Source organism: Ursus arctos, unplaced genomic scaffold (genome assembly GCF_023065955.2).
Source record: "Ursus arctos isolate Adak ecotype North America unplaced genomic scaffold, UrsArc2.0 scaffold_16, whole genome shotgun sequence".
In the NCBI taxonomy this organism is placed as follows: domain Eukaryota; kingdom Metazoa; phylum Chordata; class Mammalia; order Carnivora; family Ursidae; genus Ursus; species Ursus arctos.
Window position 1 is genome coordinate 57,736,954 of NW_026622830.1, and position 23,758 is coordinate 57,760,711.

Below are 23,758 nucleotides of genomic sequence, written 5' to 3' on the forward strand. Positions count from 1 at the left end.
AGTCTTTCTTAATTCTTATTTTGCTGAGAGTTTTTAAAATCTTGAATGTATGTTGAATTGTCCTAAGTGCTTTTTCTGTATCTGCTGAAATGATCAAGATTCTTCTTCTTCAGTCCATTGACTTGGGAATTACTGTATCAGTTTCCCATTGCTGTAACCAATTACCACAAATGTATTGCCTTCAAACCTCATAAATATAGTGTCTTACACTTCTGCAGGTTAGAGTCTCATATGGGCCTCACTGGACTAAAATAAATACGTCTGTAGGGTGTTCCTTTTTGGAGGCGCTGGGAGAGAATCTGGTTCCTGGCTTTTTCTAGCTTCTAGAGGTTGTCTACACTCCCTGCTTAGTTGCCCCTTCCACCTCTAATGCCAGCAATAGCTGACTGACTGCCCCACATCCTAGTGGACTCTTCTGCTGCACTTCCACTTTTAATGACCTTGTGACCACTTGGATAATCCAGGATCATCTCCTGATTTTAATGTGAGCTGATTGGCAACCTAATTCCATCTGCAACTTTAATTCCCCTTCCCCATGTAAGGCAACATGCGGGCAGATTCCAAGGATTAGAACATGGACATTTGTGGGGGGCATCATTCTGCTAGAGATGGTACCCAGGGCTGAGTGTCAAGGAGCAGGGACATATATGAATGCAGGAGCCCATCTCCCCATGGTGCCTAGGGAGAGAATAAGAGGGACTTAGGGTTGCCCCTTTCTGGAATCTCAGGGAGCAGAGCTCTTGAGCATCTATACACGACCTGTGCCCCTCTCATTGTGCTCCTCACTTTCTGCACAGATGAGAGCTGAACTTTTCTGGGTGGAAGATTTGTGGGGGGCCCCTCATTCAGCTCTGGTCCACTCCCTCATTCACCCAACTCACTGTTCTACTTGTCCCTCCCCCATGCCAGGGTCTGTGGTCCAGGTGGGGTTGACTCAGCCACCCTCAGTGTCCAAGGGCCAAGGAGAGATGGCCACCAACACGTGCACTAGGGGAGCAGCTCAGCTTCAGCAACACCTGGGCTTTGTTGCCAAACTCCTGACCCCCAGATTTGCAATTGCCTCTCAGAAGAGCTTCCTGGGCTCCAGGTCAGGCAGCCAGGCTTCTTGATCTCTGGGCTTCAGCCTGGAAAAGAGGCTGATTATTACTGCTTAGTGTGGGACAGCAGCTTGATGCCTACATTGTCCTCAAGGCCCACAGGGAAGTGAGATAAAAACCTGTTGGCTGTCTGTACCTTCTCACTGTCCAGAGTTATTGCTGTCATTTTGTGGGCAAGTGGCTGCTGCTGAGTTCTGGAGTAGTGTAATGGGGGCCGTCCTTTCTCCTCTGGTTCTCTGATACTGTGTGGTTGATGCACCCCCATTTCTAAGATCCTGGGTATGGTTTGCTGACCCAGCTGTCCACAATTTCTGGAGCTTTTGGTCAGATCACTCAGTCCTGCACTGGAAGTATTGGTGTGGATTATTATGTTAGTGACTGGAACCAGCTTTGCTCTGGGAAAAAAATGCAGAGTCCCTCTTCTTCCCTTGAAAGTTCTGCTTCCCTCCAATTTCCTGATACCATATGTGTACACCCAAACAACAGACCCAATCAACCCTTGGGTCCAGTATCAGGCAGAGGTTAACTGGCGTGTGCCAAAGAGGGCTGGGTGGTCCCTCCCATTCCTCAGAGTGGAGCACCCACAAGATGTGCTTAGCGCTCTCTCCCTCTCCTTGAGGCCTTCCCTATTTTGTCCCCCAATCAGGAATGATGGAGAGAGAGCAACACAGGATGAGGTGAAGGGGATCCCCCTGACTGCCACAGTGGAAAGTGGGTTGGTCTTGGCTGATCTGTCATGGTCTTTGGTCCTTCTGTTGTTCTTTTTTTTTTTTTTTTTTAAGATTTTATTTATTTATTTGACAGAGAGATAGGCAGTGAGAGAGGGAACACAAGCAGGGGGAGTGGGAGAGGAAGAAGCAGGCTCCCAGCAGAGGAGCCCAATGTGGGACTCGATCCCGGAACGCCGGGATCACGCCCTGAGCCGAAGGCAGACGCTTAACGACTGCGCTACCCAGGGGCCCCTTCTGCTGTTCTGAATCTGGAACAAGTTCTCTCTGAGGTTGGGTTCCCTCTGGATCCCCCTCTACAGTGATCTACAATGGAGGAAGAAGCTGTGGAGGTCACGTCACTGAGTACAAGGCTGTGGAAGAGGCTGCAGTCTTAAGAGGAGGCTCCTGGGCAGTGAAGAGACCCCACTCTGGGAGGAGGGGATAGTGGACAGGTGGATGGGCATGCAACTCTCTCTCCAAGGTCCCCTTCTGTATGTACATCTGGCCCTAACACAGCAGGAGGAGTTGTGGGCCTGCCTTGCCACAAACCCCTGGGGTACATCAGCTGTGGGAGGCCATCAAGGGGAGGGGAAGGATCTGCATGACTTCCCTGTCCTCCCTTTGAGTGGGGCCAGTAGGTAAAATCAACTTTGGGCCCCGCGGGAAGCAGAACTCGAAGGGTCTTTCCATCACAGCCTCGTCCTCTTTCCTCCCCACTCCTCTCACTCTCTGCTCAGGTGATTTGTTGACAGTGGATCAGGGGAGGCCCTGCCACTTCCTTCTTATAGACATCATATGACCTCAGACTCACCATCCCTGTGTCTCTTTCCATTTCAGGGCCCTGGGCACAGTCTACACCGTCTCGGGAATCTCAGTGTCGGGGTCTCCTGGACAGAGAGGTGCTGTGTCTCGCACTGGGCTCGCAGTGCGTCATTGGACTTTGGCACAGGATGAATGCTGTCCTCAAAACTGTGACCCTCTGAAGCCCCCGCACTTAGCTTCCTCTGGTATTCTGGTGATGCATGCTGCTTCAGTTAGTTGTGAAAAGTCCTATTCAACGGAAAACTGAGTATATTTAGAATGATGTGTTCATTGAATAGATCGATGTAAGAAGTGACCTCTAAGGATTCATGTGTGAGTTCTTTTCTCTAGGAAATTGTCTTGATGACTCATCCCATGTCTTCCGTGACTATAGGATTAACCATGCTTTTTTGCCTCAATTTGGACAAGTCACTTAACTCCTTTGCAGGTAGGCTGCATGCAGAGGTGACCAAACTTATTTTACAAGTTTGGACTAAATGAACAAATGCATTGACTGCTTAGGACATGTGGAAGACCCCTGAGGGTGGGTCTTTGGAAAAACCCTGAGAGACCGTGGTCAACCTGGCCGGGAGGGCAGGGACACCGCAGTGCTACTATGTATCCTACATCCTCTAGACTCCAGGAGAGACATCCAGCTGTAGCCACCCATGTTTTAAGAAAAAGTGGCAGGGAAAAAGACAAAATGTCAGACACAAAAGAAAGAACTGAGAAAATAATGCCCATAACATAGGATGACTGGGGTTGACTGTGACAATGGAGAGAGACAGCTGTGACAAGACAAGGATCTCAGAGCTGCAGAGAGGCGCATGCCTCTCTGAGTGATCATGATTTGCTCAGAGGACATGACCCAGTAATGTGAGACTAGGCTGTCAGTAGGCCACCAACCAACATTTAGTGAAGGGTAGCATGACAGATACATCCCAAGATCTTACATGAATACAACTTTTCTCTCTCCTCACAAATGCCCCCTTGAGGAATGACTGTTAGTCCTGTTTTCGACATGAGGAGACGTCTCCTAGAAATGTTTTTTGATCCTGCTGTGTGTCATGTGGTGTGAATGGCAGAGCGAGGCATGGTGCAGACCATGCAGATTCAGATCCTGCACCCTCCCCACTGCAACGTGTTGTCCTCACTGCACTGTCTCTGGAGAATCTCTGTCCCGTTCACCAGGTGCAAGGAGGTAAGTGCAGGATTACTGGTAAGAACTTCACATTCTCTCCCTCCATGGATCCTAATTATTCTTGGGAAGATATACATAAAATAACCACACAATAAAAAGTTCAACTAATAGGAGATCCCTGAAAAAGATGACCTGGGCACAGCTCTAGTCAGGGAGATTTTGGGAGGTTCTCTGGAAGAGGGGCTGACTGAACCCCTATCTGAGGAATGCATTCAGGGTAACTTGGGGTGCAGCCTGGGTAGTGGCTGGAGTGGGCAGTGGAGGAGGAGGTGATGCCTGCAGAAAGAACATCGTATGGATGGAATCAGGAGGCGATGAGGAAAGTTTGAGGACGAGGCGATGGGAGGTCAATGTGACTGGAGCTGTTTCGCAGTCAACAGACAACTCGTAACCAACCAAGCAAACCGCATGCTGCCTAGACACAGCTCAGTGCGGTCAACTCAAAGCCACAGTAATGCTGTCGTGAGGCTCAGACTTCCACTGTGACATGAGGCCCAGCGAGAAGCCGAGTCCTTCCCAACCCGTCTGCTGCACACACGTCAGTGTGATGTACGTGTCTGGAGTGGTCTCCAGGCAAACAGGATGATGAAAATCAGCTACTTCCTCTTGACTGCTCTAGCGAGGCCTTGGGCAATTTGGAGCAATTTTACATGTATTTTTTTAATTTTTTTTTAAAGATTTTATTTATTTGACAGAGAGAGAGACAGCGAGAGAGGGAACACAAGCAGGAGGAGTGGGAGAGGAAGAAGCAGGCCTCCCGCCAAGCAGGGAGCCCGATGCGGGGCTCGATCCCAGGCCCCTGGGATAATGACCTGAGCCGAAGGCAGACGCTTAACGACTGAGCCCCCCCGGTGCCTGTACATATATTTTAAAGATACAGTGTGGATTTAGAATGATAGGCAGTTTTACACCATATCTTGGAATCTCTGTATATCTTCATGTTTTCTTTCTATATAGTACAAGCCTTATCAAGATAAGTAAAATATACATGACCAAAGATAATTGATTTTATTCCCAAATAACTTTCTCTATGACTGTGAAGATGAATTAAGTAAACTTACAAGTTCAAGAAATCATACATATATTAAATATCCAAACTCTACCATTACAAAATTGTGCATATGATAAGCTTTAGTTTTTTTTAAGTTGGAGGAAGAATATAACAACAAAGCCCTGTTTAATGACCTAAATTCAACCTGAGGATCTGGTTGGTCACTATTATCCAGAGGTGCCACGTCATATTATTCAGTATACGATTTTAAGAAAATTCTTTTATTTTTTTAAAATTTAATTCCTTTTAAAGTGACACTCTATTTTGAAGTTGAGTTTCATGTCTGTGACCTAACAGTGTGCACACAACTGCATGAGGAGTCTCTCTGAGACACAGTTTACGTTGAACTGTGATTCCTGCAAACACCTGAGGATAATCAGTCATGGACTGTGGCTTGAGTATGAGTATGATGTGGTGAGTGACTTTAGTGCAAATGGCAGCTTAAAGACCTCCAAAAATTCTCTCCTCAAAAAAAAATCAATGAGGAAACTGGCAAAAATTGCCACCAACATCTTAAGAACTCTGGAAATAAACTCAAACTTGCAGCAGTAGAGGGAATGTTGATACTGGTGGAAGAGGGAGGAAAAAAAACAGGTGAGTCTCAGTCAGAACCATGAGTTTTGTGCTGTTTTAACACGGCCTAGTCCCATCCCCTGCCCTGTGGCTCCAGAGTAGTTCAGAAAACTAAAGCCCATGTTCACAGTGAAAGACAGCAATGCGGCAGCCACTGGAGAGAACAGAATGGGTCCGGAGCTCCCTCAAAACCTCATTTCTAGAGAATTACCACTAATGGGTCTGAGGGATGTCTGCAAGACCCTACTTGTTTGACTGTTTGTGTTTAATCTCACTTGGAGCTTGCCCAGAACAAAAAGCCTTTTCCCAGCATAATTGTCAAAAAAGAAATTATAGGCAGTTGCTTAACTTGTGGTTGGTTGGTTAAAGTGATAGATATTAGTTGGAGCAAACAATAGAGTAATAGAAAGCTTACAAGGACCACCAAAAAATGAGATTTCCATGAGGGGATCTGAAAAGTTCTGACTTATTCTTACGAATCTAGAACACTGTAAGCATACCCAGGAGAGACCCTAGAAGGCCCTTAGCTCTCCCCCTGCCTGACCTGGATGTTCTGCACAAGCAACAATGAAGGTTTTCAGCTACCAGCTGAATTTTGAAGATACGATTCAACATGCTCACGAAGCCCTTCGACAAAGACTGAATGACTTAGTTCTAGGCTGTTCGTGAGATCTCTCTCCGGCCAATAGCTGACCGCCATAGAGCTGAGCAGGGACTACAGTGGTCACACGTGACAAAGAATACAGACTTTGGAGAATTAGTTCATTAAAGTCACTAATGAGAAAGCAATGACAAAAAATAGCAAAGCCAACAAATCCTAGGGAAGAGTGAGAATCCGATTTCTAGAGTTGTCATATGATATTATTTTAAATAACCAATTTACAGTCCCCCTCCCCAGTAACAAGATACCTGCAGGGAAACCAGAAGTCTGACTGTGCAGAAAAAAGTTGGCATACCAGGGCCAAGTGTGCTTTCCTATGACAGGCCTGCTTGTCAGACTGACCCTGTCTGAAGTCTGGGAACTTGGAATCAAGAGGGTCCCCACCATTCTCTGGTAAGTGTGGCTTGCTGTGCCTAGACTGTTGGTGCAAACCCTGTGGTTTATGCAGCACATATCTTTGCTGATAGAACTCTGAAATTCAGGTATGTGCGAGGCAGAGGGTGCCTAAATGACCAGTTCCCACTAAAAACCTCTGAGTACAAAGTCTCTAATGAGCTTTCCTGGAAGATGTTTCACACTTTATTGCTGGAGGAATGAAGTGTACCTTTGTGATGCCACTGGAGCAGTTCTCTTGAAAGCTTGTGGCTGGTTTTCTCTGAACCTCCCATGCACCTTTCCCTTTGCTTATTTTGCTTAGTGTGCTTTCACTGTAATAAATCACAACTATCAGGATGGCTATATACTGAGTTCAGTTAGTCTTTCTAGAGGGACGGATGTTGGAGGTGCTCTTGGGCTGTCCCCCACACATAAGCTGATATACAAGGAGAAAAAAGCAATGAATACACACTGTCCCTAAGCAAAGTCCAGACACTGGACTTACGAGACAGATACTTTGTATCAGCTCTTTTAAGTATATGTAAAGAATTAAGGGAAATGATATTTAAAGAACTAAAACATAGTATGAGACTTATATCTCTCCAAGTAGAGAATAACAATAAAAAAGATGTGAATTATAAAAGAGAAACAGATATTCTGGAGTTGAAAAGTATAGTAACAACTGAAAATGTCACTAAAGGGGCTTGTATTCACTTCCTAGGACCGCTGTAAGAAATTACTACACTCTACATGGGCTAAAACAATAGAAATTTACTCTTTCACACGTCTGAAGGCTGGAAATCTGAAGTCAAGCTATAACTTAGGCTCTGTTTCCTATTGAAAGAGCTAGAGAACTATCTTTCCTTGCCCCTTGCTATCTTTTGGTAGTTTCTGGAAATTCATGGCTTTCCTTGGATTGCATCTGCATCACTCTAAACCCTGCCTCTGTCATCACATGGTGGCTTTCTCCCCTCTGTGTCTGTGTGTCCAAACCTCCCTGCTCTTATAAGGACAGCAGCCATTCAATCAGGGCACACTCTAATCCAGTGTGACCTTATCTTGATTATATCTGCAAAGACCTTATTTCCAAATAAGGATACTTTCACAGGTACTGTGGGGTACAACTTTAATGTATAATTTGGGGAGACACAAAGCCACAACAAAGCTGAACAACAGATTTGAGCAGGAAAAAGACAAAAATTTGAAGATAGATTAATAGAGATCCAGTCTGATGAACAGTGAGTTAAAAAATATGGATGGGAGAAAAAAATAGCAGAGCCTCGCGGACCTGTATAATACAATAAGCATGCCAACATATGCACAAAGAAAAGTCCCCAGAAAAATAAAAGACAGGGAATGAAATATAAAATAAGTAAAAGATAAAATAAATAAAAGAGAGGGACAGTGAAGATATGTGAAGTAACAATAGCCAAAATCTCACCAAATTTCATGAGAAACATTAATAAAAATATTCAAGAAGTTCAAAAAAGTCCAAGCCGGATAAACCCACCTCATAATAAAATTGTTCAAGGCCAAAGACAAAGAGAAAATCATGAAAGCAACTAATCATTTACAAAGGCTCCTCAATTTTATGGCTAATTTTCATCAGAAACCAGAGGCCAGAAGGCAGTGGGATGACATGAAAAGTGCCAACAGACAGAAACTGTCAGCCAAGAGCTCTGCATCTAGCAGATGTCTTTCAGTAATAAAGGAGACATTGAGACATTCCCAGATAGCATCTGAGAGAACCCACTGCTTTCACAAGGCCTACAAAGAAATACTAAGGGCCCTTCAAGCTGAAATGAAAAGACAACAGAGTAACTTAAATCTACATGAAGAAATAAAGAGTTGCATAGGTTAATATACAAGAAAGTGTAAATATATAAGTATGTATATGTTGGCTAATGAATTTAAATAAAAAATATAAAAGTATGTAAGATGCGTATAATTGTAAACAATGTATTATTTTCTCCTGATTTAAAAGGCACCACCTGAAGTCAATATTATAAACATGCTGACGAGCACACAGTGTATAAAGATATAATTTGTATGACCATGGCAATAAGGGGAGGGTGTGCATTGAATCTACATGAAGGTAGTTTCTATATGCCATGGAAATTAATCTGGTATTAATCCAATTAGAATGTTATAATTTAAGGTGTTAATTATAATCTGAGGGAAGCTACTAAGAACATAACCCAGAATATATAGCAAAAGAAGCACCATGGAAATGTATTCGGTACGCTAGAACATAACATAAAAAACCGGTAATGGAGGACTATTAGAAAAGAGATGACATATACAGCCAAAAAACCAAACCAAAACAAAAAACAGATACCAATGCTAGCTGATTAGTAATGAAATATTCATGGATTATATACTCCAATTCAGAGGCAGATATTGGCAGAATGGATTTAAAAAAACCCTATAATCTCTATTTGCTGCCTATGAGGGAGTCACGCTTTAAGTCTAAGACAGAGAGGTTGAAAATAAAAGGAAAATAAATGCTAAGCAAGTAGTAACCAAAAGAGAATGAGACTGGCTTTGATAATATAAGACAAACTTTTATGACATTTTTCTTCTAGAAAAAAAAAGGACATTTTATAATGACAAAAGGGCCCATCCTTCGAGATTATGAACGTTTTACAAGAGAACTCCAAAATATATAAAACAAACTGACAAAAATGAAGAGAAACAGACCCCTCAACAATTGGAGGCTTCAATATTCAACTTCCAATAGTGAAAAGTCATTTCTTGTGATGCTCACAGGGTGGGAGGAGTAGGGGCTGAGATCCATATTTCATGGTGCAGGTACTGAAATTTAGAGATTAAGTGACTTTCTCAGAGTTGCAGCTCAACTGCAACTGAATGATGGTTCTGAGTCAGGGGATACAGACGGTTCCCTGGAGATAGAGATCCCTGATCACCTGAATACGAGATCAGGTCCTGGACACCTGAATTGAGCCCTTTCCTCACTCCCTTGCTCATATCCTCTTGCCCCAAGGTTTCTGCAGGCAGACACCTGGTATGTCAAGGAGGTGCCTGCACCAAGAGGATGGCTCAAATCCTGACCCAACTCCTGGCTCTGTGTTTCAATCCCTGACTCAAAATACATTGTCTTTCCTCCAAATGAAGAACAACCCCTGATGGAGTGGGGGGATCTGAGCATGTCTCCATCTCCCCTCACTTGCCCCCAGCACTTGATTCTATCTGCTGCCTTTCAGTGAGACTCCCTGGTGGTCAGGTGACCACCCTGAATGACCAGTAGTCTGCTTGCCTCCCAACTGGCTCAGAACCCAGGACATTCTAAACCAACTGCCCACGTGACAGTTGCCCAAAGAACTAGCTTCGTCTTCAACTGACCAAACTTGGATGATGAGCAGTTCATTAACTAGGAGAGGGGTCTGCCAGGCTGGACTTTTGTGGCTTAGTGGATGAAATCTACACACCTCCAGTGTCTCCCTGACTATCTGACCCACCCTCAGAGCAGCCACTACGGAAGGCATGGCTGAGAGCAGGAAGTAGCCACACTGGCCCTTGAGTATGCACCTTCCCTGCTCACTCCTTCCTTTCCAACATCCAGTGTCTTTTGTACAAACTACAGTCCTTCTTCTTGAATCTAATTACTGATTTTACTCCCATGCCACCTTCAATGGAGTAGTTAGTGGGGGTGATATTTGTGGCCCTACCATGTTGTTTGGTCAGATGCCCATTTCAATGTGGCTGAACCACTGTGGGCACAGCCAGCAGAACAGTGGACAGCCAGCAGATCTTCTTAAACACAAATAGTTATATTGTGAATCCCGTGTTTGAATCCCTTATGATTTTTCTTTTTATAACCTGAGCCACAATCCTAGAAAACATACTGAAAATAGAACTGTTGATATGCAGCTGAGAGAAGACCCTGGGAGCACATTCATTCATTCCTATGCTGCACTTCTGTTCTATGAGCAAAGAGGGGTATTATGATCTGTGATGGGGCTGTGATTTCATGAGGATGAGACAATGTAGAAAGGCAGCACAGCACAGGGACGGAGAGAGAGAGAGAGCATGAGAGCTGGTGTCTGGTGGCTGGTATCAACTCATGCTAGAAGACACATGTACCTGGGAAAGTTACTTAACCCCTTTGTCCCTGGTTCCCTGTTCTGCGGCATGAGGCCTATTTACTAGTATTCCCTTACGAAGCTTAATATAAGACAGTCCAGACATCACCTGGAGAAAATGACCGGTGCTGCGTAAGTGCTGTGTAAGTGTTCCAGCATTAACTGTCTGCAAGAATAAGCAAGGAATACAGGAGTGGCTGCCTCCGGAGAGGAAACTCGAACGGATACAGGGCAGGGGAGGGTGCAAGGTGACATTTCAGCCCTCACATGGGCATGATGCTTTACAGCTCATGGAGAGTATCTGTCATCATTTCCTGTCATCCCCCATCATCCTCATGGGTTATGCAGGGTAGGTGCTGTGACCCCTGTTTTGTGATTCATGGCTCTAAATTGTAGAGATTTTAAATGACGCCTGGAGTCACAAGGCTGATGACAGATCTGAGATAGGAAAGTAGTTGTTTCCTTGGGGACAGAGATCCCTGAACAACCCCCACCGCCTTCCCTGAGTCCTCCAGATCATGTGCTGGACTTCTGAACCAAGGGCTACCCTCCCTCCATTCCCCAAATTTTCCTGCCCCAAAGTTGCTGCCAGGACATAGAAGGTGCTGGAGCCAAGAGAAGGGCACATGCCTCCACCCAAACATTTCAATCTCTGACCCAAAAGCTATGATATTTTCCTGAAAGGAAGTCCCTTTAACAGGTCAGGGGGAAAATCCCTCCTCCTCCCACATCATCACACATCAGCTGCCTCAAGGCAGACCGACGGTGTGACCAGTGCTCTGCTTGACTCCTATGTGGCCCAGAGCCCAGGATTTTCCAAGCCAACTTGCACATATAACTCCTCTCTAATGAATCAGCTTGGCCTTCAAGAACCAACCCTGGATGAACCACTAGCTAATGAGGAAAGTGACCTGATGGACTGGTGCTTTGCTGGTTTAATAGATGAAGCTGACATGTCCTCCACTCTCTTCTGACCACTGATCTGAGCAATAGCCTGAGCAGGCAGAGCCTACACTCTGAGTGTGCACTTCCCGCTCCCCAAACTCTGAAGTCTCTGTAGACTCCTCACCCTTCTCTAGACCTTGCAGTTGCAGGGAGAGAGTTTCTTCCCTCTGCCACCAAATGTTCATTCCACCAACCCAATGGCATTGTCCCTTCTCACCACTGTCCCAGGCAGCACCCAAACACCCAGTAATCCTGTTCACATCAACCAATGGAAATCACTCCATGAAATCCCAGTTTCATTCCTTTATAAAAACTCTGTGGATTTATAGACCGCTGATGTTTGGTTTTGGATCTTGACATCTACATTCAGAAGAGTTAACCTGTGATTTCCCTTTACTGTGATGTCTATTGCTAGGTGGCATCCAAATTCTCCTGATCTGATGAAAGCAGTGTAGGTGTGTTCCCTCTGCATATGTTCTCTGGAAGAGGATGTCGGAGAGTGGCATCACTTCTAAAACACTTTGTAGAAATCAGAGGAAACGATCTGTGCCTGAGTTTGTTTTGTAGAAAAAAATAGTTTTACATTTGTTTTTTAATTGATGTTTACTTTACATATTGTAAAGTCCCCGAATCTTAAATGTCTAGCTTTATGGTTTCCTGTAATATAAATGCATCTGTTGCCAACACCAATGTGACACACAGAGCATCTCCAGGACCCTGGCAGCCTCCTATAGAAGGACTTAAGAATAATATCTAACTTATTAGGTTACATGAATAAAATCATCTACTCCATGTATAGTCTAGGCACGACGATTACACATAATTAGCTCAGAAAGAGTGTGGCAGCGTCCTTGGAAGGTAGTTATGTTGCCTGTATGTACTATTACCACCACCCTGTCTCCGCTTTTGTGGCCGCATGCATCAGCGGTCACCCCAGTGTTTGGTTGGTTTTCCTGCGGTGCCAACAAGGAAGTTAGGGAAGCAACGGAGAACATGTGCACTCGTTTGCTTTACCATTTTCATCCCAAGCGCCCTGCACTCACATTTCCTCTTCCTGTTCTTCTTTGCCCCAATTTGCTTTGTCTTTTCCTTCTTTTGAGTCCATTACAAAAAAATTTGTTCACAGCTGAAAGGAAGACAAGAATCAGGCATAACCAGAGCCACCCAGGGCAGGTAACCATTAAGTGGAGGATGCTGAGAGCAGATCCAGAATTCCCGGGGCCCCTCCAGCAGGGACCCTTCCGACTCCCAGCCCAGCTCCTGGCTGGGGCCATTCAGGGCTGCGCAGCAGGAGTCCGTGGTACAGACCCAGCGTAAGGGGCCAGAGCAACACTAAGAATGTGAATGAGGTAGGCTGCAGGAGGTTTTATAGACATTGATCCAAGGACCTTAAGTGCCTGTATGAGACCACATACTACAGGATGAGAATTATAAAGAGGGAATGGGGGAAGAGCTACAAAGAGGAGCTTATAGATAGCAAAAACAAAGTGAAAAGAGATGAAAGAGGAAATAAATTGCATGCACAGTTTTGCTCCCTGCATGTAATCCTGTGCATGGATAATTGTAGGAGTGGGGAGGAGGAAGCCTTGGGAAAGGACGGGGACAGTCAGGGTTGGGGTGAGAACTTGGACCCACTGCTCCTGGCAGGATAAAGGCCGACCTGGGGATGACTCTGTCTTCACCTCTGCAATGAGGGAATGGGTCTCTGTGATCTGCAACATATTTTTTCCAGCCTTCAAATTTCATAACTGTGACCATGAATGAACTCCTGTGTCATCTTGTCCTTACAAGAAGGCAGTCACTATCCGCATGCATTTCTGTGTGTGATGTTGCCTTCCTCAGTACTCATGACTCAGTACTCCCCTTCCACTGCTCTCCACTATTTAGTGTTCATCGTCCTTCTCCGTGTCAGCCTCTACCAGCCATGTTATTTTAAAATATGGGGACACCGGAGGAATGATCATGGGTACACTGCCACCCTCCCTCATCAATCAATTGATCAATTAACCAATCCATCCAAACCCAGGGGGCACCTGTAATGGGACTGGGGTTTTGTTGGGCCCTATGGGACAGAATGGCAATGAGTTCCACATACTACCTGTCCTGTGCCTGGGGTAATTGCAGTTACTTGAAGATCGTTCTCAAAAAATCCCATAGGTTTCCTAGCCCCCTAGAGAGCATGAACATGAAATCAGAAGTAAGCTAACTTGTCTAAATTCCCTTAGTCTATACGTGGGGCAACAGGGGCTCTACAGCTGATGCGATCACATAAACAGACACTACCTGCCACAGTTTGCCCTGAACCTTGGAAGGACTGGGAGGGTGGGCTTTGGGCAGGCCTGGGGTAGGCATGACCAAGGTGTGGGGGGCAGGGCCAATGTGTGGCTGAGGCAGTGGGTTCTGAGAGGAGCACTGACTCCCTGCCCTGCTGCCCAGAGAGAGGTCGTGTCCTGTGGTCAATGCCAGGTCACCGGGTCAGCAGGGCTGTAAAAGCGGGTGTGTGAAATGGGCCCAGCAGCTCCTCATACAGTCCTCTAGAATCCCTGCCGGCCATGGAGGGTCTCCAGGGCAGCTGCACATGGGCCTCTTTCAGATGGAAGCACATTCACAGTTCAGACTTGGGTGAGGTATGGAGGCTGGGATGAGCTAAAGCACATTGGAGCATATGCATAATTGCAGAGGAAAGATTCTTCAACTCACCTAGCTATGGAAGTGGCCTTTAAGGAGGAGCAAACAGGACAGGAACATAATGTTACTAGTCCTGTACGTTAAAAGGGAGAGAGTTGACCTCTCATCTACCTCCTGGCTCATGCTAGAACTTTGTATCCAGATTCAAGTGTCTGTTGGGTCGCACAGGATTACATCCATCAAGGTTAATAACAAGAAAGATACCAAAATCCCAAGAGGTGCTAATGAAACAGAACCTAAGCTTTGACATCTGGCAGTGGGAAAGAGAAGGAAGTACAGGTTTCATGGGAAAGAATTCTTTTTTTTTTTAAAGATTTTATTTATTTATTCGACAGACATAGAGACAGCCAGCGAGAGAGGGAACACAAGCAGGGGGAGTGGGAGAGGAAGAAGCAGGCTCATAGCGGAGCAGCCTGATGTGGGGCTCGATCCCATAACGCCGGGATCACGCCCTGAGCCGAAGGCAGACGCTTAACCGCTGTGCCACCCAGGCGCCCCCATGGGAAAGAATTTTTAAATAGGAAAGCAAAAATGATTGCAAACACAGCACACCTGATGCCTATGGACTCCATTCCTCTTACTAATATGTCATTAAAATATGAAATGAACAAATTAGACTTGTACATATATTTCCCTACCCCTTCTGCTTTCCTATCCACCTTCCTCAGTCTCCAGAGCAGCAGGTGCAACCCAACTGTACCCGGAACCCTCTTGCATTGCTTCCTACCTGAGTGTTGTTCCCTACCTGGAGAGTCATCCTCCTCACTGCTGGAATCTTGAATGCTCTCCACAAGAAAATCTATAGACACCCAAATATGATATATAGAAACACATCAATTAGAGGGGCTCACCCTTTCCTCCTCCTCTAGTTGAGGTTGTGTGGGTCATACGGCATCAACCTGATATTTCCTGTGGGTTCTCAGAAGTTCTCTATACTTGGTGGAGTCAGAGCCCTTCAACAAGAATTGATCACAGTTACAAACCTTCGAATGAGACAGAGATGCTGAATGAATCAGCTTTCACACTCTCAGTTCTACAGGCACATTGCAGCTCTTACCTCCAAACTTACCACCTGAGATTCAAATTAGTATGGGCACATTTGAAATGTGGCTAGTGTGAGTGAGCAATGTGGTGTTATTTTAATTCGCTGAATGTTGGTGTAAAATTAATTATAAGCAGACACATGTGGCTAGAGGCTAGCACCCTGGAGAGCACAGTTCTAGAATCCAAAGATGAAAAAGAGGTCACTTGCCCTCCGCTGGTTGTTTCTTGGTTGTAGTTTGCTGGCCTGATCTGATCATTCATGTATAGGCATTTCTGGGCTCGTGCACACATGACGGGCACAACTTAAGACTCTGGGACACTAAACAGTAAGGTCAACCACCAGGTCCTAGAGGAAGCGACCTACAGAAATCCCAATGTCACTGCATAGAAACAAACAAACAAACCCTAAAATATATATGGAACCACAAAGGACCCCTAATAACCAAAACAATCTTGAGAATGAAGAACAAAGATGGAATCCCCCCACTTCCTGACTTTAAAGCATATTACAAAGCTACGGTAATCCAACAGAATGGTACTAGCATAAAAACAGGCCGGTAGACCAGTGGAACAGAGCAGAGAGCCCCCAAATAAACTCACACGTACATAGATAAATGATCTGTGACAAGGGTGCCAAGATTGCACAATGGGGAAAGTAAAGGAGGCACGGAGTGAACACTGACACTCCCTAACCCAGCTGTTTAGGAGATTTGCAACAAGGGTGATGGGCACCAAGCTAAAAGCCAAGTTTTACTTTAAATTCCTATTTGCCACTGTATCTTGGGTATGGACTTACAGGATTTGAGCATTTCTCATGGTATGGTGATGTCATAAATCACATTAAATTATCTTCCTGATTCTTAACTGCTCTGGGCCATGTACAAGCAATGACCTCAGCTATGACAGATGTTGGCCTACACTGTCCTACATGGGGCCTCTTAGCTCTCAGAATCAGTGGACTGACCAGGAGCATGTGGACTTTCTATGTGACTTTCACTCTAATGACTATGTCAGAGCTGGCTGTTAAATCCATCTATAGTTGTTCTGGGTTATGTGACCACTGAGGCCACCTTATAACGTGGTCAGTGTTTGGGAAATGTGTACACTTTAGTACTTTGGGAGTGTACACGGATGCTGAAACCCCCCTGCTCTGTGACTAATGATCCCGTAGCTGAGTGATAAGTGCAGATCAGTAGCACAGAGCATCAGCAATGGGGACACAGGCCTAGGTCCACACTTTGACTTTCCTACTCAGGAGGTCAAGACCTGGGACAGTCTTTTCTGCTCTATCTCCGAGGAAGGGAACATTCAACAAACTTCCAGGCACAGTTGTGGTGATGGAGGAATTCGGGATTGTATGAGTAGCTAGGGAGGAGGACTGGCTCTTCTCCTTCCTCCCACATACAATAGCTGATGACGCTTTAAGATTCCTTAGTTCAGGAATGAATATGAGAGTCTATATCTTTTACGTTACTGTAGGAAGTAAAAGAACAAACCACACTCTTGGGCTCTAAAAGAAAAAAGGGCTTTAATATAATAATATTTGAATTTACCACTTACTATTTAAGAGAATAAATATTGCCCCCCGTCAAATAACTAAATAGATGGGAGGAAGGGGTGTGGAACACATGGGGCGCATGCACCGCAAATCCCCAGCTGCTGAGGAATCCCTGCAGGGCCACTGGACACTTGCTCAGCCCTGAGGTTGACTGCGGCTAGTTCTTCTCCTTCTTGAGTGCTGCTGACCAGCTAGGACCGGGGCTCCAGCTGGCAGGACAGGGTGTAGCTAAGGACAGAGGGATACCTGTGAGTTGCCCAAGAGCTTCCATTCAAGAGTCCCTGCCAGTGTTTGCCCACAGCTGGAGTCAGGCGCCCCGGCAACAAGGCCTGAGGCTGCCCAGGGAAGGAGGATCCCAGGAGTGGCCAGCAGAAAGAGTCCACCCCGAACCTCACCGACCCAGATCCTGATGGGCCTCACCTCTCAGCCTCGCTGAGCGACTCCATAGCCTGGAACCAGGCCTGAAAAGGATCCTCGGGCTCTAGGGTGTAATTCTCAGCAGCCACCTGGAGCAGCACGATGTCCGTCATGACTTGGTATTCCTGAGCAGAGAGAGAAGCACAGGATGTATAGGGAGCCTTGGTGGGGGGGGAGCGGGAGCTGCAGGGTCTGGTGAGGGTTGAGCAGCAGGACCGGGCACCCATCCCAGGTCCTGGCACACATGGCCACCCTCCTGCCTAGAGATTGATCCGGTCTCCACCTGTTCTCAGAGGTGAATATCAGTAGCCTCTCCTCCGGGAAGTTCTCCTGGATGCCATGCGTCTGTCCCCATCTCCTAATGGGATGGGTCTTGCACTGCTTTCTTCTCAAGGGATCCCAGGAAATGTGAGGTGGAGGGGATGGAGCCAAGCAATGTTCTTCCCAGGGACATCTCTGAGGCCCACTCCCTACCCTTCCCTGCGGGAAGCGCCACATATGCTCACCTTATTTCTTTTGTGGTCGTTGATCTCATTCCCGTGGAAAGCAGACAAAGTCCATCAGAATGAGGCCCCTGGTTCTTAGGAGCACTTGATTCCCATCCCTTCTCATGCTGCACCATGGCCAGGACCCGTGAGGGGGCCGTGCATACACAGATAGCGGGCCTGGGATGTAGGCCAGGCTCTGGGGTCCAGAGAAAGGAGGACATGGGGCAGATGGACTGGCTACAGGTCGGGACCCTGCAGCACCACCCTCTCGGAAGACAGTGGGGGAGGCCGAAGCCTCAGGCAGGAAGGGGCTGCTGCGGCTACTGAGGTGCTTGCTGACGTGGAGGGTCCTGACTTCATTCTCCCCCCACGGGCAAACTCACCGGGGGAGGCTGAGGTCCAGTCAGACAGACCTAATGCAGCCCTGCCTTCAGGAAGCTCTGCTGCTTCACCAGTCTTCGGCACCGGGAGCCGTGGCCTAACTGCAGCCTCACCTCGCTCATCCCTGAGATGGGCAACAGCCCCCAGGCTCACAGGGTAGCCGTGAGGCTGTCATGACGGGAGGTTTGCCGAGTCCTGACAGCTCAGGGCTCAGTACAGGGGCGCTCTGCTCCCAAACCTCCGGATTCTGGTCCCTCCCCCACAATCCTCAGGCTCACCCACCTCCAGATAGTCCTCCATTGCAATATCCAGCATCACCAGTTCAGTGAGGAAAGTGCCAAGTTAGGGGACAACACCCTGTGTCATGAGGGGGAGGGTTGGGATGAGTCCCTGCTCTCTGGTGCCCACAGGGACCCTCCCCTGAAAATGCTGCAGCCTCCTCGCCCAGCCCAGTTTCCCACATGGAGCAGCCTAGGACCCTTAGCAGTCTCCCCTAAATTCCCTTTCCCCTCACCCTCCAAGAACGTCATACTCTTCCTAATCACCTCCAGGGCCTGCTTTTAGAAAATCACAGGGTATATAGCCCTGGGCTCCTCCCCATTCCGAAACCCATTCTGGATCCAGCTTTCTAGACCCTCCTGCTGGTCACTTTGAAACAAGAATTTTAGAAGCAACAGGAAGTGGAGCTGGAGTTGAAGTCCCACCTGTACTGATTTGGAGGCTTCCAGCCCTCAGGGAGAAGCCCCTCTCCTCTGACTTTGGAGGCCCTGGGTCTCAGGCACACTCACTTTCTTCTGCAGCCTCTTCTTCTAGGCTCTCCGGAGGGCCATCACCAGGGTGGCAGATTTATTAGATGGTTGCTCCTGTAGGGCCAAGGACAAGATCCTTGAGACCGTAATACCCTCAGTCCACTTGCCCCCACCATCTTTTAATTCAGACCCTAGATATCTGACTTAAGTCAGCTGATAACTGATAAACATTATCCTTAAGCATGCCATGTGTGATTCTAGACAAATCTCAGCTCCAACATTCACTCTATGTGTGACCCTGAGCTTGAAGTCTGGCCTCCCTGAGCCTGTTTTCTCATCAGGAAAAGTGAGAATTCTACCTACCTCCCATCGTCTCCTGAGGACTCAGTATCGTATTACTATCATTATTGTTGTGGCCCTCAACCCATCCCATCCCCATCACTGAGCAGAGCCCTGTCCTCTGGGCTTTCAAGGTTTGTACAGGTGTCCATCTGGACTAGCTGTTGACACAGAGAGACAGGGTGTCTAGGCTAGGGAATCTGGTTGAGCAGCACCTGGTTGTTCCACCCCCAACGGAATCTTCACCCCAGCCTGTCACCACATTCATGCCAAAGGCTTCCCCTCTCCAAGGAATGCTTCAGGCCATTCCCTATTTCATCCATGCAGGACCCTGTTCCCTCACACCCTTCTTCTCTTTCCAGACCTGCACCTTCCATGCTACCTTGATGACTAGTTTCCTGCTCTGTGGGTTGTCTTCAGTGCCCAGCTTTTTAAAGTTTTGAAAGCACTTCCTGAATAGAGGGAAAGGAGGCAGGACGATTGGAGGAATAATGTGGCAGGGTTGAGTGCAAGTCCCTTTTATTTGAGAACCCCAAAGTGTCAAATTGGCTGGATAACAGTTTTCTCTGGGTTCCTCTGAGCACTAAGGTCTTTGTAGGACATGGGAGAGAGCTCTGATGTAGGTCATCCTATGACTCCATTCCCATATTAATTGAGCAGCTCTGTTTTGGTCAATTTTGGTTTCAATTGGGCAGAGTTTAGTGGTTGTAAAGTAAACACATGAAAATATTTATTCAGCTCAGCCTTGTGGGGGAACATTTAGGAAAACTGATTTCTAAAGCAGGAGACATGGTGGCCTATTCTCCAGGGAGGCTGAGAGACCTGCCTGCCAGCCCAGGTCCTGTAGTCAGGGATTGCTGCTTCCCAGGAGGTCCAAGCTGGCTGAGGGGGAAGAGGACAGGCCTCTGGGAGATCCCTCATCTATCCTGGTCCGTCCATGCAGAGAGACCGTCTCACCTGGAAACTTTCTCCCATGTCTTCTTGAGGTGGTATATTGAGACAGTCTGCAGAGCCGAGACGATGGCATTCAGGGAGTAGTAGTTCTGCAGGATTTGACAGGCCTGGGGAGGGAAGAGAATGAGCTGTCACGTGGGTAGTGGAGGCTGATTTTCTCTAGAGCTTCAGTCACCCTCAGTTTAAATCACTCCTCCTGGATGAAGCAGATGTCCAGGGACCTGCCGAAGGGCACATATAAGGCCCAAAGAGTCCCACTGCTGGGAGACGAAGGATTTTACCTCACTCCAAGGAAGAAGTCAAGGAGGAACTGAGCATCCCAACATTGGGCCATGCAAGTCACAGTCAGCCTCTGGAAGGAAGAGCCTAGGGACTGCACAGTCCCTAGGGCAAAGACCAGGGCCTTCCACCCTGACACCCGATCAAGGGAAGAGCAGTGCCCGAGACTCAGGAGAGCACCTCGGCTGGGCTTCCCATTGCGTACCTTGGCCACCTTGATCCAGTGCTCCACCACCATGGCCCTGTCCCGGGCTGTCATGCTTGGGTTGCCAAGGCAGGTGGTGATGACACACTCGGACACACCGTTGAACTGGGCGACAGTGGCCCAGACTGTGGGTGCCAGGTGCTCACTGCCAGGCTTGTTGTGCTTGGACCAGACAGAGCCCAGGCACTGATGGGGCAGCAGCTTCTTGAACAGCTCCTAGAGAACAGGCGGACCTTGGTTCACCCAGCCATTTCCCATGCAAGACTCATGTCCTACGTAGGGGTCACAGGTCAGAGCTGGACCTCAGGGAGCTGAGAATCTGGCCTGAGCCTGGTTGGAGTCCCTGGATTTCACTCTATTCTTTTTCACTGAGGGGCCCAGGACAGGACAGCCCAGGAGCAAATAGAGACGAGGGAAGGAAGGAGGGCATTTGCATCCTGATCATCTTCACAAACTCCAAGCTCCACGGTGCTGTTCAAGGTGGCTCCTCCCAAGGGGGACTCTTCCCCTCCAACTATTCATCCCTCTGGTTCTACTCCCCTCTCAGATGCACATTCTCACATGATAGCTACAACCACAGGTTTATCTATCTGCCCTGCACTTAAGTACACATCAGATACCTAGTAATTGCTGAGGGTACTCAGCCTCCAAAACAAGTGGGTGGGCGACCCATGGACTTGACTGAACACAGGGAGCTGCCCTCCTCCACCCACGGGACCAGGGCCTGCCCATTGGTCTCTCCATTCTGGCTCATTTCTTCTCCCTAGTACCTCCGTATCAGTGCTTATCAGGGTCTCTCGCTACAGTCCGCAGCTGGACAGTGAAAGCTTGGGGCTAAGCGCCTTGACGGGTTGACAGGGTTGGGAAGTGGTGGAGCTGAGATTTGGTCCCAGACCATAGGAGTCCACATCAGGGAAAGGCAGGTGTGAGGCAGCCGAGAGCAGAAGAAATGCTTGTCCCTGCCCCACCCTGAGAGCCTAACTGCTCACCGCATCCATATATGTGAGTTGCTCTGTCACAAGCCTGGAAGGGAAGTCCAGGTCAGGGTTCTCCTCACGCAGCTGGTTCTTTGGGGTGACACAGCAGGAACCATCTGGGGTCACAGTGGGCTCTATGTCTATTGTCAGAGCTGGAGTGAAAATTCCTGGGAAAGCTGATGGTCCAGCTGACTGCAGCTCAGCACCCGGCACACATGGAGAAGATGGGAGCAAGTGTTCCAGTTCTGCAACAGCTGATGGAGGGGAGGCTGGCTCTGACACTGCAGGTGATGGTCGATGCAGAGCTGGGGTTGCCTCTAGCTCCATAGAAGGCCCTTTTTCTGGCTCTGCAACTGGAAGGAGCCCTGGAGCTGGCACTGGAGCAGGTTAAAGAGAAAGGTTCATCCACATCACTGACTTTCCATGTGCCTTTCCAAAAACAGGACATATACCATGGCCTTAAGGAGGGCACGTATTGCATGGTGCACTGGGTGTTATACGCAAGTAATGAATCATGGAACTTTACATCAAAAACTTGGGATGTACTGTATGGTGACTAACATAACATAATAAGAAAATATAAAAAAAATATATCCAATGAATATCCAATCCATGAGCCCCATTCCAGATAGCCTTCCCAAACTGCAATCTCCTTTACCCTCTGCCTCTACGGGCTCCAGAAGTTCCCGCTGCAGCAGGAGAATGGGGGCATGGTTTCTCAGGTCCCAGTCATGGCACTTCAGATGTACAGAGCTCCCCCCCCCCACTTTACCTCAAGTCATATGTGGAGCACAGTCAGAGGCCTGGCCTTTCATTCCACATGCTACTCCCACAGCATCATTCTTTCTGTGTGGGTCCCAGAAGATGGCCCCAGGCCACTTCCAACCCCTCTGTAGCTGTCTTTGCAGTGGTTTGCTCATCCAGAAAACCTGAATGAGTGGTTTTTCCACTTACACTCTTCACGGCCATAGGTCTAGTCTACTCCGTCTTCCATGCAGACCAGTATCAGGGCTTAAGTTTGAGGCAGATTTGTGAGTGGTCTGCTCACCACACCTTCTATTCTTGGCCCCAGTTGTGGTCAGCAGAGGTGGATATGGAAAGGGGCAGGCAGAGCAAGATGAGACCATCAAAGGGGTGGATGTTTTAGGCACCAACTCAGCCCAGATTGTGCTCTGCTTCCCAGAGGGCTTGAAGGCCCATCCATAGCTCTTTTTGACTCATTTGCTTCTTCAGGAAGCCCCCCAAATTCAGCCCTCCCATGGAAACCAAGAGATCTGTGAGATCTATGGCTCTGAAAGTCCCTCCCCAGCCACAACCCCTGTATCTCCCACCCTGCTCTGTGGAGGCAGCAGTCTTTCCTTCTGGACCCAAAGACCATGTTTTTACTTGTTATAGTCCATCATAATGGTACAAACACGGGTGGATCTAGTCACACCTAGAGTAGGCCGTGAAGATGTCACATCTAATGAACTATGGACATGGGTGCTTATGATGTGTAGAGTGACTATCTGACCCTCTGACTAAAATTGAGACCCAGACATTGTATCTACTTTGTCGACTGAGTTATCTTAGTGACTGGAAAGTGCCTGCATTACTACATGCCTAATACATATTATTGAATGAATGACTCCTAACCAGTACTTTCCAAATACTGAGTGGACCTTGGGCTGCTCTGCCTGCCCCCAGTGACTCCCTAATCTGGTCACATAAAGGACCAGTGCCAGGACCAACTAGATGGAATCTCAGAAGTCCTTTGCAAACAGGAAAACTATGAGCTTTCCATTTGCTTTTGTAAACCCAGAAGGGCCACAGGCCTGTGAGGTTGAGGTTGAGAGCTTCTTCACTGGAGAGCGAGAACTACTAAACATGAAGATGCCCAGCATGTTCAGCAGCCTTTTCTACAGAGCCAGGCCCCAGATAAGCCCGTGCCGTGTTTTCTCCCATGATTTCCTACAGTAACCCTATGAGATTCAGCCTCTTACCACCCCATTTTTCAGAAGAGGAAAGTGAAGCTCAGAGAGGTACAGTGACATTCCCAAGACATACAGCTAGTAGGTGGGAGTCTCACTCCTGTGCTGTGCCTGGGGTGGGCATTCAGCTGTTGAACTGCTGGCCCAGGACCTGTTGGGGTGAAGTGAACACATGGTATTATGCAGAAAATT

General features: G+C 47.5%; 2 protein-coding genes across 23 annotated transcripts in view; one reads left to right on the forward strand and one right to left on the reverse strand.

Annotated features, from left to right (window-relative positions):
• Positions 1-23,758, reverse strand: part of LOC125282996 (ral guanine nucleotide dissociation stimulator-like) — a 601,545-nt gene that overhangs the window by 557,546 nt on the left and 20,241 nt on the right. For 12 of the 22 annotated variants that reach the window (XM_057312976.1, XM_057312974.1, XM_057312968.1 and 9 more), the window contains exons 2-9: positions 23,643-23,717; positions 21,609-21,973; positions 20,620-20,835; positions 20,139-20,242; positions 18,798-18,956; positions 17,731-18,450; positions 17,228-17,349; positions 15,057-15,158 (exon numbers count right to left, since the gene is read on the reverse strand). In XM_057312976.1, coding sequence (XP_057168959.1) covers positions 18,923-18,956; positions 20,139-20,242; positions 20,620-20,835; positions 21,609-21,973; positions 23,643-23,717 — 794 coding nt within the window. In that variant the 3' untranslated portion in view covers positions 15,057-15,158; positions 17,228-17,349; positions 17,731-18,450; positions 18,798-18,922. Of the gene's footprint in view, positions 1-1,831; positions 12,644-14,944; positions 15,005-15,056; positions 15,159-16,755; positions 17,036-17,227; positions 17,350-17,730; positions 18,451-18,797; positions 18,957-20,138; positions 20,243-20,619; positions 20,836-21,608; positions 21,974-23,642; positions 23,718-23,758 lie in introns of those variants that run through there. The other 10 variants (XM_057312982.1, XM_057312983.1, XM_057312979.1 and 7 more) reach the window with 9 other exon arrangements.
• LOC125282214 (ral guanine nucleotide dissociation stimulator-like) overlaps positions 1-23,758 on the forward strand; it is a 217,593-nt gene that overhangs the window by 16,159 nt on the left and 177,676 nt on the right. The gene's annotated exons all lie outside the window — the stretch shown is intronic.